Source organism: Eurytemora carolleeae, unplaced genomic scaffold, assembly GCF_000591075.1.
Source record: "Eurytemora carolleeae unplaced genomic scaffold, Eaff_2.0 scaffold995, whole genome shotgun sequence".
In the NCBI taxonomy this organism is placed as follows: domain Eukaryota; kingdom Metazoa; phylum Arthropoda; class Copepoda; order Calanoida; family Temoridae; genus Eurytemora; species Eurytemora carolleeae.
Window position 1 is genome coordinate 130,113 of NW_019396885.1, and position 13,196 is coordinate 143,308.

The window sequence follows — 13,196 nt, forward strand, 5'->3', positions numbered from 1 at the left end:
TATTTGCAGATCTTTTTAGAGATACCCTGTTAGCAGATCTTTTTAGAGATACCCTGTTATCAGATCTTTTTAGAGATACCCTGTTATCAGATCTTTTTAGAGATAACCTGTTAGCAGATGTTTTTAGAGATAACCTGTTAGCAGATATTTTTAGATCTTCTCAGCAGATCTTTTTAGAGATAATCTGTTAGCAGATCTTTTTAGAGATAACCTGTTAGCAGATCTTTTAAGATCTTCTTAGCAGATCTTTTAAGAGATAATCTGTTAGCAGATCTTTTTAGAGATACCCTGTTAGCAGATCTTTTTAGAGATAACCTGTTAGCAGATCTTTTTAGAGATACCCCGTTAGTAGATCTTTTTAGAGTTACCCTGTTAGCAGATCTTTTTAGATACCGCGTTAGCAGATCTTTTTAGAGATATCCTGTTAGCAGATCTTTTTAGAGATAACCTGTTAGCAGATCTTTTTAGAGATAACCTGTTAGCAGATCTTTTAAGATCTTCTTAGCAGATCTTTTAAGAGATAATCCTGTTAGCAGATCTTTTTAGAGATATCCTGTTAGCAGATCTTTTTAGAGATACCCTGTTAGCAGATCTTTTAGCAGAATGAAGAAATTGCTTTCCTAAAGAGACTGTAAGCGTAATTTCAAGTGACCCTCTAGGCAAAGATGGAATCTCCAGATTGAAACCTTTATCTGGTCAATAATGTGAAATATATTGTAAGTTTTCCAGGGTTACAAGTGATACATTTAGATAATTCCCATCCTAGAAATGTACAAGTCCCTTTTGTAGAGAAACCACAATCTAAAATAACAAGGTTTCAAAATTATAAAAATTTATATCAAATTCTCAAAATTGTGAAGATTGATATCTGATTCATACATGTCGATCAGACAATTTTTTTAAGGGTATCGTTGTGAATCGATCATTGCCATCTTTGCATTGAAGTTTTCTTGAAATTAGACTTAAGTCCCTTCAACAAGATATATTTTATATATATCATGAATAACAACTAATTAATGCCGTTTCAACTAAAAATAAAAAAATAAAAAATAAGATTTTAGTTTTTATTGAGATCAGGAATGTTTTTATACAAGTGTAACTGTACATAATTACATGTATACACTTGTATATGTTGGAAGCATATAAATAATATTAAAACATAAAGGAACAATAACAGAGATATGTTTTAAGGGTACTAATACATGTATGAAGAGTTTTAAAATCACCCTTAAAATTTTCCAAAAATTCTAGAAAATTAAAAGGGGGAAGGAAGAATATGGAATGAGAATAAAAAGTGGATGGATACTCTACGCACTACGCAGTTCAGGATACGAGTTCCACTCCTGTCTGAATTGACGGGATTAGCAAACGGTTTCTTAAAAGGATAGTAGGATTTTAATAACAAAGCCTTTATCCAATATTTCCTACTTTTTTGTGGTAAATCGGGGGGGGGGGGGTATAAACGGGTAGATTTTATGAGCATAGGAGAATAAATATTTTCATCTTAATTAAAATAGCTTTTTTAATAATTTTAATTCTTTTTTCACTTATTCAGAAACCCCCTATGCTCGACATAAGGCCATAAAAAAAAACATCTTTACAAACCATATAGTACATAATAGGGTATATATTTTTAATGTTGATAATAATATTTTTTTATAGAATGAAAATAAACAAATAAATCAAATTTAAAAGTAAAAGTTACACCCTAGCTTAGGCCTTTTGAAAGAAACGTAACAAAAAATAAAAACATAATTTTATAACATGTCGAATTATAAAGACTAGAGTAATAGATAAATGACCATAAATATGGTAAAATGGTAAAAATAAATCTTAAATTTTAATCATGGCGATAAAGATATAAAATGTGAAATTTGTTTAATGTCTAATTAACCATATGAAATAACATTTAGAGTATTTAAGTTTATGTTTTAGTATTTATTATTATTAACATCTATTTGAGGCAAGATAGGAATGTGTGCGTTTATAAAAATGGTTTGTTTAAAATAATCCGTTCATGAGTTATGATTATTTAATCAATATTTAGATCTTGCAGGACATGTCGTCTTTCATCTAGTTGGTGTACTGTACTGTTGGGTTATGTACGCAAAGTACATTTCATTGTGAGAACTGTACTGTACTGTACTGCTTTAAGGTTGACATGAACCAACATTTTCAGATTAAAATAAAAAAAAACACGATCAAGATTGAACTTAAAGCCATTTTTTTTGTTTTTTGATCGACTTAAAAAAGAGACCATATAAGGTTGGTTCGTTTTTGCCTCTGGATAAAATTTCGTTTTAGAATTAACATTTTTTAAGTTTGTAAAACTTTAATGTTTATCTGACAGTAAGAACCTTTCAACTGAAGAATTTGCCGGGCTAAGATTTTGACTTGTTTGGAGGAGCATTCACTGGGGTTTCTATTCTTTCTGAAATACAAAAATCAATTAAATGCGTGTTAGGGTTTGACATTTTTCCCGCATTTTTTTTTGTTAAGAAATTTCTTCCGGATTCACAATTATAAATTTTGCTTAACGGTAAACAGAAAATGGAAGATTTTTTAAACATTACGTAGTCATGAGAGATGAAATCAGAAAGAGAAGAACTGATTATAGGCTCAAATTTTTAATCCTTTTATGTTTGCAACATGATGGTGTAAACCTTTGACATTTCAAATTTTGTTTATTTGATCCAAAATAGTTATAAATAGAATGGTCTACGACATTGGGTTGAAAAGATATAGGGATTAGAAAATCATAATTGTGGCAAAGACGCATTTTCTGTAAAGTTTGAGATAAATCAAAAAAGAAATTATTCGGAACAAATGTAAATTTGTTTGCATGTCTACACTGTACACTTACCTATTTTCCTATCAATGCCATACGGTCTAAGATGGTAAAGGAGGTATTCCATAACATACATCTGGTTCGCAGACACATAATGGAAGGAAACAGCACTATCACTACAGCACCCCATACCTTCTGCTACAGGGTAGTAAATATACTTCTTGTACCAAAAATCATCGGGCATATGTCCAGGAATGAGATGGTGCTCCGGGACAAACGGAAAGAATCGTCCGCGGCCCAAGGAATCCCTAAATAACAAGTTTATTGATACCACATTGCTAATAACATGGAAACCAGACCATTTACGCTAATATGATAAAATCGGCAAAAACTCGAAGATTCAGAGGAGAAGTCTCTGGTGGGATCTCCGAGGTTCAGAGATTTAGTATAACCTGGAGACCCTGGAGTCTCCGTTAAAATCTCCAAAGTTCGAAGATTTGATATAACCTGGAGTCTTCGGTAAAATCTCCGAAGTTCAAAGGTTTGATATGACCTGGAGTCTCCTGTAAGATCTCCGAAGTTCAAAGGTTTGGTATAACCTGGAGACCCTGGAGTCTCCGTTAAAATCTCCAAAGTTCGAAGATTTGATATAACCTGGAGTCTCCTGTAAGGTCTCCGAAGTTCAAAGGTTTGGTATAACCTGGAGTTCCTGGAGTCTCCGGAAAGATTTCCCAGGATCAAAGGTTTGGTATAACCTGGAGTACCTGGAGTCTTCGGTAAAATCTCCGAGGTTCAAAGATTTTATATAACATGGAGTCTCATGTAAGATCCCTGAGGTTCAAAGGTTTGGTATAACCTGTAGTCCCTGGAGTCTCCGGTAAAATGTCCGAGGTTTAAAGATTTGGTATAACCTGTAGTCTCCGGAGAGATCTCCTAGGTTTAAAGGTTTGGTATAACCTGGAGTCCCTGGAGTCTCCGGTAAAATCTCCGAGGTTCAAAGGTTTGGTATAACCTGTAGTCTACGGTAAAATGTCCGAGGTTCAAAGATTTGGTATAACATGGAGTCTCCGGTGAGATCTCCGAGGTTTAAAAAGGTTTGGTATAACCTGGAGTCTCCGGTAAAATTTCCGAGGTTTAAAGATTTGGTATAACATGGAGTCCCTGGAGTCTCCGGTAAAATGTCCGAGGTTCAAAGATTTGGTATAACATGGAGTCTCCGGTGAGATCTCCGAGGTTTAAAAAGGTTTGGTATAACCTGGAATCCCTGGAGTCTCCGATAAAATCTCCGAGGTTCAAAGGTTTGGTATAACATGGAGTCTCCGGTAAAATGTCCGAGGTTCAAAGATTTGGTATAACCTGTAGTCTCCGGAGAGATCTCCTAGGTTTAAAGGTTTGGTATAACCTGGAGTCCCTGGAGTCTCCGGTAAAATCTCCGAGGTTTAAAGATTTGGTATAACCTGTAGTCTCCGGAGAGATCTCATAGGTTTAAAGGTTTGGTATAACATGGAGTCCCTGGAGTCTAAGGCTATAACTCTGAGGTTCAAAGTCTAGACATTACCTGGAGTCTCCAGCAAGAACTCCGAGATTCTCCATACATTTCCCCATTTCTACATCCTCAGCTCCTCCTCCGTCCGTTCTACAGATCACACCAGAGTCATCAGACAACCCTAGATACAGAGATTAAGCAATCATGGAAATGTAAAAAGTACCAAAGTTCAAAGTTAAAAACTAATCAAACTTTATACCTCTTGTTGCAAACCGCTTAATCGCTTCCTTTGAGAGAACGTATCCCGCTCCACCGCTCATATAACCCTGCTTCACGTACGGTTTGAACTTGCAACCGAAGTACATGGGTTGACTAGAATTGTAAGGTTCGAGCATGAATCTCAGGTTTTCCATTACTACGTAGGTATCATCGTCGGCCTTGAGAAACCAGTCCGCCTCGTTCAGATGGTGATCATAGATATACCTAGATAATCAAATATTCAACCATAGATATACCTAGATAATCAAATATTCAACCATAGATATACCTAGATAATCAAATATTTAATCATAGATATACCTAGATAATCAAATATTCTACCATAGATATACCTAGATAATCAAATATTCAATCATAGATAAAATAGATAAACCTAGTTAATCAAATATTCAACCATAGATATACCTAGATAATCAAATACTTAATCAGAGATATTTTTAGATAATCAAATATTCAATCAGAGATATTTTTAGATAATCAAATATTCAATCATAGATAAACCTAGTTAATCAAATATGCAATCATAGATATACCTAGATAATCAAATATTCAATCATAGATATACCTTGATAATCAAATATTGAACCATAGATATACCTAGATAATCAAATATTTAATCATAGATATACCTAGATAATCAAATATTCAATCATAGATAAACCTAGATAATCAAATAGTCAATCATAGATATACCTAGATAATCAAATATTTAATCATAGATATACCTAGTTAATCAAATAGTCAATCAAATAGAAGGATTTACGACAAAATATTTAATTACTTACTTGAATGCCTGTTTTGTTTTTGCCCAAAGACTATCCCTCCCCTCCTGAACCTTGAGAGCTATGGCAGGCAGAGAACTATCTATAATATTCAACAATATTATTATTATTATTAGATATCATTGTAAAATTTCCTTATTTCTAAATATTTTGAAGACTGTTATTTATTAGCTATTGCAGCATCTTTTAATGCTTTAAAGGTCCCTTACACGTTATTCATGTGACCCAAAATCAGTAGATTATTTACCTGCTTGAGAACTCATAAATATAAGTTTGTTGCATCGTCTTCCCCAGGTTGCTTTAACATGCTTAGCTCTAACCAATCAGTTTTTATTATTCTCTAGTTTAATTCAGAAAAATCAATATTATGAAAATTTTGGTCGCCAATTGTAATTTTTTTTTGGCAAAATACCATTAAAATTGTAGAACCTATAACTGTGACAAATGCAACTTTTAAAAACTCTGCTTTTTATAAAACAATTAAAGAAACTGACGATTCGTTTGAAACTCTAATTTTATTATCATTATATCTTTGAAACCTGTTTTTGTAAAACTTCACCATTTTATTTTTACTCAAATATGAATTCTGTTAAATAAAATTTTGAAATATCAAAGCTCTACGACATCCGCTTGCAAATGAAGCAAATAATAAATAGAAATTAGAAATTTAGAGTTTAATACATACGTGATACGTGATGCCTAATTCTGATTAAATCTAGTTTGAATAAAAATATTCCTTGTGACATGGTTCTGAGGTCCTGTTAGAACCCAGCAGAGAACACGAACCCTTCGGGTTAAATCTGCAGCCAGGGATTCATTATCTAGAAATAAAAGATAAGATGACTTGAGCTGAAAACTCTTGTTTTGTGGATACCGAGATCAGTGCTTGATCTCCTCTTTTTGTTAATCTGCGGATTAATTTAATCTTTATTTGATGTCCAGTAAAGTGTCTAAAACTACCGAACAGTTAATCAGAAACCGAATATTTTGCTCGCAATCAATGAGAGAACTCTCATCAAGGATATCAAAAAGAGAGGATTAAGCAGAAATAAAGTGTCCACAGTGGATATCAAGAATAATAATAATAATAATAAGGATAAGGGTATCAAACACATGAGTTTCTAGCTCAGATAACTCGCCACAAACTGTAATTTTCCAATCTGTAAATCTTTGCAACCTGATTTCGAAGGCCTCTGACATTCTAAACTATGAGTTACATGATAGATCGAAGTTACAAGTTTGAAATATCGAAGGGTTAAACCATACGGTTGCAGGGATATAGGGAAAAGAAAATTAGAGCTAGATGCGAGTAACTAGTTTCTTAAAACTTTGGATGAAAAAAGGAAACTTCACATTCAGTAGAGCTCAGAGCAAAGCTTTTGTTCGTTCGCCATTCTCAAAAATCAAAATGTAAAACATTCAAAATAAAACAAAGATAGGATCAATATGAAATATCATAAAAAATGTCCGTCAAGAAAATATAAAATTCTAGTCACCTTTTTCAGAGGAATGTGATTGAAGAATGATTTCTTTAGTTAACTCAGGTAAACTCTGTATCTCCTGAAAATTGATTTTAAGAATCGAAGAATTAGTTTTGTTGTATTTTCCAAGAAAAAGTACAGTTTGTGTTAAACACTTGTTATACTGATACACCTGGAAATTAACTTAATATCCTTCAGTCTCTCTCATTAGAACTAGGATCAAGATAGGGCTTGATTCAGGACAAAAATATCCGACAAAAATGAAAATCTAAAACTCTTCAAAACGAACCTAGAATATATAGGAAAGCGCAATAGTAAGAATAAGAAACAGATAAATAATTCTCGTCCTGATCTTAAAAAAAAACACTGCAACCTAACCAGGTTCAAGAATCTAGGTCAGGCCTAAAGGGAAATTAACTTTAGTTCAATTTGACTGCAGAGATAGCAGAGAAGCAGAAACCCCGGTTTTATCTCAACATAATCTAATCAAACCTATTGGCGCAAAGTGATATCTGGAAATAATTTAAGTTTACGAACTGATACCATTGTTCTCCATGTATACCTTGTGATCGTGTATATCCTGAGAGTATTTAGCTGGAGGAGGACCAAGGAACATCTCACTCCTGGAGATGCTGGAGGCATTGAGGATGAGAAGGGAGAAGGAGAACCCGGCCAGGATACCAACAGTCAGGGTTAGACATATCTGTCGGGGAAACCAACCTAAGCATGAAGGTAATTAAAGATATTTATCAAGTGCAAAGTTTTACTGTGATAAGATAAGATACTAGATTATCAAGATACAACTTCACCAGACGGCGGAACTTACATGGATTGGACTTATTCCTTCTGAATTTGTCTAATGGTTAAAGAAACATCGCGAAAATATGAAACAGCTTTTATAACGGATTAAACAGGAATTGACCCTTTGCCACAAACTCTGATTTGCTGATCCCTTAATCTTTGCAACATAATGTCGTAAACCTAAAATATTTCAAACTGTGAATTCTGTACGAACGAATAATCTAAGTTTGAAATCAAAGCTTTACGCCATCAGGTTGCAAAGACATAGAGATAGAAATTTAAGACTCAATTCCTTTGCCACTCTGGATTTCAAGATTAAGTAGATACAGATTAGTGATATCATCACACAATAGTTTCAATTCAACCTCATGACAGCTTGTAAATGGCATTTGCTATATGAATTCTTTTTCTAATGACAAGCATGTTAAAACGTGAAATTTTCATCAATTCAATTCAAATCATTAGTTTTAGGGATTCCAAGACGGGGCTTTAATTTGTCCTGCATTTAGGGTTTTCAGCCCGGATCTGGGAAATTTGACAGTTTTGTGTTTTTTATGCTACGTTGAAGCCGGTATACCAGTACATTGTATACCAGTACATTGTAGCCAGGTGGGATGATAGTTCTCTACCTGTGTGCTCAGTTAGCTGTGCTGTACACTTACAACTGTTTACTAATATTGATATACTATAGTTTAGGCAGAATCTCCTTATAATAATCAAATATGCAGTACGCTCTCGGTATAGTTCTTGGCCTATACAATTAGTAAAGGATTAGCGTACATTATCACGCTGTACACTATAACCTAAATGATACATTTGGGAGAGAAGAAGACGCTGAGTTTAGAACTTGAAAATAGTTTATTAAAAAAAGATGCTTGTCGATAAAAAATCCCCCCCCCCAGTTTATGTTTTCTTTAATGTATTGTATATGAAGAATCGGAAATGAGGAAGTTTTGATAAAAAATAAAATAAATAGAAAAACAAATAGAAAGCCAGAGTAAACAATGTAGGGATATTCGTACATATGTATATGTATACAATATGCCATATGCAAAAACACCTGTCAAAGGAATAAATTTAGAAAATGGTGTGTACTGCACGGGGAAACTTGAGAAGGGGGGGGGAGAAACTGTAGGACACCCCCTTCTTTTTTGTCCCCTTTAAATTAAAGAATTTCCAACTTTCCGCCTAGAAAACATAGTTTCCGCCTTGAAAACATAGTTTCCGCCTAGAAAACATAGTTTCAATAAATATCCATAATTTTCCAACATTTGATATATGGGTATATTGTGTGTATCAAATCAATAAAAAATATTCTTACTTTGTGCCCCATGAAGTGCAGAGTAGGACATACTTCAGGACTAAGTCCTCACTCCTCATTCTTCCCTTCTCTCAAATATCTCGACCCAATCTCCCATTCTTGAACCTTCTCCGATATTTTACAGTTTAATCATTTTTAATCCTGAAATAGATTATTAGTTTGAGACATTGGGAGTCAGTAGGAAACTAGGGCAGACATTTTTTTAAGCGACCAAGGAATGTAAAAGGTTCAAAATGTCATTAAAACTTCATTAGCTTTAAATTTCTTATTGAAATATATTTAGAGAACTAGGATTAAAACATAAAATTCAGTAAACATTTTCAAATGTTTTTTAAAATAAAATAATGAATTTTTTTAAAAAATAACAACAACAGTTTAAAATTTTCATTATGAACAGTGAAACTGTGCAAGATGACAACGATATTTTGACAATTTTTTTTGTATGGGATGTCGTTGTGAAGGAAAAAGTTTTACTAGTATCTCGACAATCAACCCATTAATTGACATGGGTCTGTGTGCACTACACAATTGCAATGTTTATGGCTCATGGGACTTTTAAAGAACATTTTTACTTATACTGGGAGTACTCATTTACAGGGAGTACTCTTTTACTGGGAGTACTCATTTACTGTGCATGAGTACTAATGTACTGGGAGTACTCTTATACTGGGAGTGCTCTTGAACTCAGAGTCTGGGAGTACTCTTGTACTGTGAGAACTCTTGTACAGGGCGTACTCTTGTTCTAGAAGTACTCTTTTATTAGGAGTGCTCTTTTATTAGTATAGTACTCTTTATTAGGGAGTACTCTTTTATTAGGAGTACTCTTTTACTAGGAGTACTCTTTTACTAGGAGTACTCGTGTACTGGGAGTAATCTTGCAATGGGAGTACTCTTTTTTATTACGATTACTCAGGTCAACTGGGAGTTTTACAGCAGAACTAGAATCCAACCCCGTGAAAACAATTACTCCGGGTGTAGTGATGAACTGAGTTCTATGAATATGAATGTGTGGTGTTTGAGGATTGAGGACGAATGCACTGTATTGATAACAACTGGATAATTGGAGAAATTGGTTAGAATATTTATCGCTATGAAAATCTCAATGACAGATACAAAGCATACAGTGAGAACCAGAAAACTCTGGAATAGGAATAAGACTGTTAGACCCAAGATATGATTTTATATAGTCTAATGAACATTAGCCACGGTAATTGTGCAGTGAAAACAGACCTTAATAGATAAATTATTTAAAAGTTACTGGTAACACTATTTGCCCTGTAACATCATAAAATAAACTTAAAAAGATGACATAAAATACGCATGGATGAGCATAGATAAAATAGATTAGTTTGGATGATTACTGAGTATGGTAAAGTACGGATGAGTTTAATTAAGTAGGATGAGGCTTAATGGATATGGTTAAATGTACATGAGAAAAGAATGAAAGTAAATATGCTATTATATATGGTTGAAAGTATGGATGTAAATATATTATATATGGTTGAAAGTATGGATGTAAATATATTATATATGGTTGAAAGTATGGATGAATATATATTATATATGGTTGAAAGTAAGGATGTAAATATGTTATATATGGTTGAAAGTATGGATGTATATATATTATATATGGTTGAAAGTATGGATGTAAATATATTATATATGGTTGAAAGTATGGATGTAAATATGTTATATATGGTTGAAAGTATGGATGTAAATATATTATATATGGTTGAAAGTATGGATGTAAATATATTATATATTCGTGTGGAGTGTAGATATTTATTAGTATTGATAGTTATGAATAAGATTTGAGTAACTGTATTATCCAGTATGAGCTATGAGTATATACAGCGTGTCCCACGAAACATGACAGTTGGTGAATAGTTTTGAATGTCTTCTTTAACATACTGTATTAGATATTAAAGACTTTTTGCAGTTTATTTCTTTAAAAAAATGTTTAACTCATATATATTTTACTGTGAAATAAATTTTACTATAATATAACTGTCATATAATAAATGTTATTAGTCTCTTTAGTATCAACAAATTATGGAAGAAGACATTTTAAACTATTCACCAACTGTCATGTTTCCTGGGACACCCTGTATATGATGTACGTTGAGCAATGAGTATTTAGTATACATAAATAAGTATTGTCGAGAGTTGAGGTTGTATATGGACTATATCCTTATATGTTGTAAATATTGAAACATGAAACTAAACAGAAATTGTTAATACTAATCCTGTCTCCGTGAAACTAAAAAACTGACTGCATGATATATTAGTGTGAGTACAAATAAAGTATTTCACTTTTCCATTTTTAAAATACTTTTTTTCAATTAGAATCAGGTTGCAAACAGTTTTTATATATATTCTCAAATAAATACTAAAAAAGAGTAATATGGTATAACAGGAATCCTTGTTTGTATAATTATAATGTTTGTACAGCTAAAGGCAAGAGAACGAATTACAGCACGCTAAATCCTTTAATAAAGCCAAGTTTATGTTGACAATTCAATTTTTCCTCTGAAGACAGTTTCTGTGATTAAAATGTTGTGTTTAATTCGTTCAATCCATTTAAGAATCATTTCTGTGTCATGAACCATTCTCTTTCTTTTCTCCTTATCATACAATTCTCTTTCCCATTTCATCCTCCTCTTCAAATACGCCCTTTTCAAATATACCTTTGGTATAATCCGTCCTACTTCAGTATAATCCGTCTTACTTCAGTATAATCCGTCTTATTTCATTATAATCCGTCTTTCTTCAATATAATACATCCTACTTCAGTATAATCCGTCCTACTTCAGTATAATCCGTCCTACTTCAGTATAATCAGTCGTACTTCAGCATAATCCATCCTACTTCAGTATAATCCGTCTTCCTTTATTAAAATCCGTCCTACTTCAGTATAATCCGTCTTCCTTTATTATAATCCGTCCTACTTCAGTATAATCCGTCCTCGTTCATTATAATCCGTCTTACTTCAGTATAATCAGTCCTCCTTCAGTATAATCTTCCTCCTTCAGCATAATCCGTCCTACTTCAGTATAATCCGTCCTACTTCAGTATAATCCGTCCTACTCCAGCATAATCCGTCCCCCTTCAGTATAATCCGTCCCCCTTCAGTATAATCCGTCCTACTCCAGTATAATCTTTCCTACTTCAGTATAATCCGTCCTACTTCAGTATAATCCGTCCTACTTCAGCATAATCCGTCCTCCTTTAGTATAATCCGTCCTACTCCAGCATAATCCGTCCTACTTCAGTAAAATCCGTCCTACTCCAGTATAATCTGTCATACTTCAGTATAATCCGTCCTACTTCAGCATAATCCGTCCTCCTTAAGCATAATCTTTCCTACTTCTGTATAATCTGTCCTCCTTCAGGAGATCAGTTCTCCTTCCGAATGATTTATCCTACTTAAATTAATACTATTCTATAATGTAACTGTTTCCGTTTTACATAATTCAATTATCCATTGGTGGTTCTTTAATATAAATACTTATTTTTACACAAAACCTAACAACCTAAGAAGAATGACAAGAAATATAATAAGGATTATATCGGACTATTAGGACTTTTGCAGACTAAAAGAGGAAAACAGGGATAAGCCCCTTACTGGCAAACAAGGACAGAGGGACTTCGATCAGAAAGACTATTATGGATTATGAACAGACGAAATATAGTCAGGTACTGCCAGGAACTATTTACTACCTAATACTGCACAGACCTACGATTAATGGACTATATAGACAAATGTGAAGAGTGGATGAATTACAAAAAAAACTGCTGTATGGGAACTTTATATACATAGTGAATTTGACTGAGCCACTAAAAAACACTAAGAAATACATGAAAAAAACACTAGAAGAACGAACAAAATTTTACCATTTTGCGCACATGTTTAATTAATTTAATTATGTCGTTAATTATAAACTGGTTGAAAACTTTTTTTAAACATGAACCTGCAAGCCATTGATAAGAATTTGGTATACTATTGAGCACAGAGCCAATACTTCAACAATTAAAAAATGCAGTTTTTTACTTCAAATCCTGTAATTGCAGCGTTTTTTATAACTACTTTTCGACAGGGGGCTAGCCCCTCTGCACCCCCCCCCCAGCCCCTCAAGGCTCCAAATAAAATTATTTGAATCAATTTTCCTATTTTTTAATTAAAAAACAGTTTTGATTGTATCCTCTCTAACATTCATGACTCTTTTTAAATATGTAATTTCAGAGCTCTAACTTCTAA

The 13,196-nt window shown here is 33.2% G+C and overlaps 1 protein-coding gene across 1 annotated transcript; it reads right to left on the bottom strand.

The window, feature by feature from the left end:
• Positions 1 to 1,902: 1,902 nt before the first annotated feature.
• On the bottom strand, positions 1,903 to 9,096 carry LOC111709731 (glycoprotein-N-acetylgalactosamine 3-beta-galactosyltransferase 1). The gene is made up of 10 exons (XM_023483624.1): positions 8,939 to 9,096; positions 7,379 to 7,536; positions 6,832 to 6,895; positions 6,072 to 6,156; positions 5,583 to 5,650; positions 5,339 to 5,417; positions 4,534 to 4,757; positions 4,347 to 4,455; positions 2,864 to 3,096; positions 1,903 to 2,431 (listed from the first exon to the last, which is right to left on the bottom strand). The coding sequence occupies exons 1-10, from the start codon at positions 8,967 to 8,969 to the stop codon at positions 2,382 to 2,384; spliced, it is 1,101 nt and encodes a 366-aa protein (XP_023339392.1). The 5' UTR covers positions 8,970 to 9,096; the 3' UTR covers positions 1,903 to 2,381.
• Positions 9,097 to 13,196: the final 4,100 nt, after the last annotated feature.

What these genes read in the sequence shown, in the direction of transcription:
- LOC111709731 (XM_023483624.1), bottom strand. Translation starts at nt 8,969, where the DNA reads ATGTCCTACTCTGCACTTCATGGGGCACAAA. An exon ending in AGGATATACACGATCACAAG is followed by an intron (nt 6,896 to 7,378) that starts GTATACATGGAG and finishes ATCAATTTTCAG; the next exon opens with GAGATACAGAGTTTACCTGA. An exon ending in AAAACAAAACAGGCATTCAA is followed by an intron (nt 4,758 to 5,338) that starts GTAAGTAATTAA and finishes TTGATTATCTAG; the next exon opens with GTATATCTATGATCACCATC.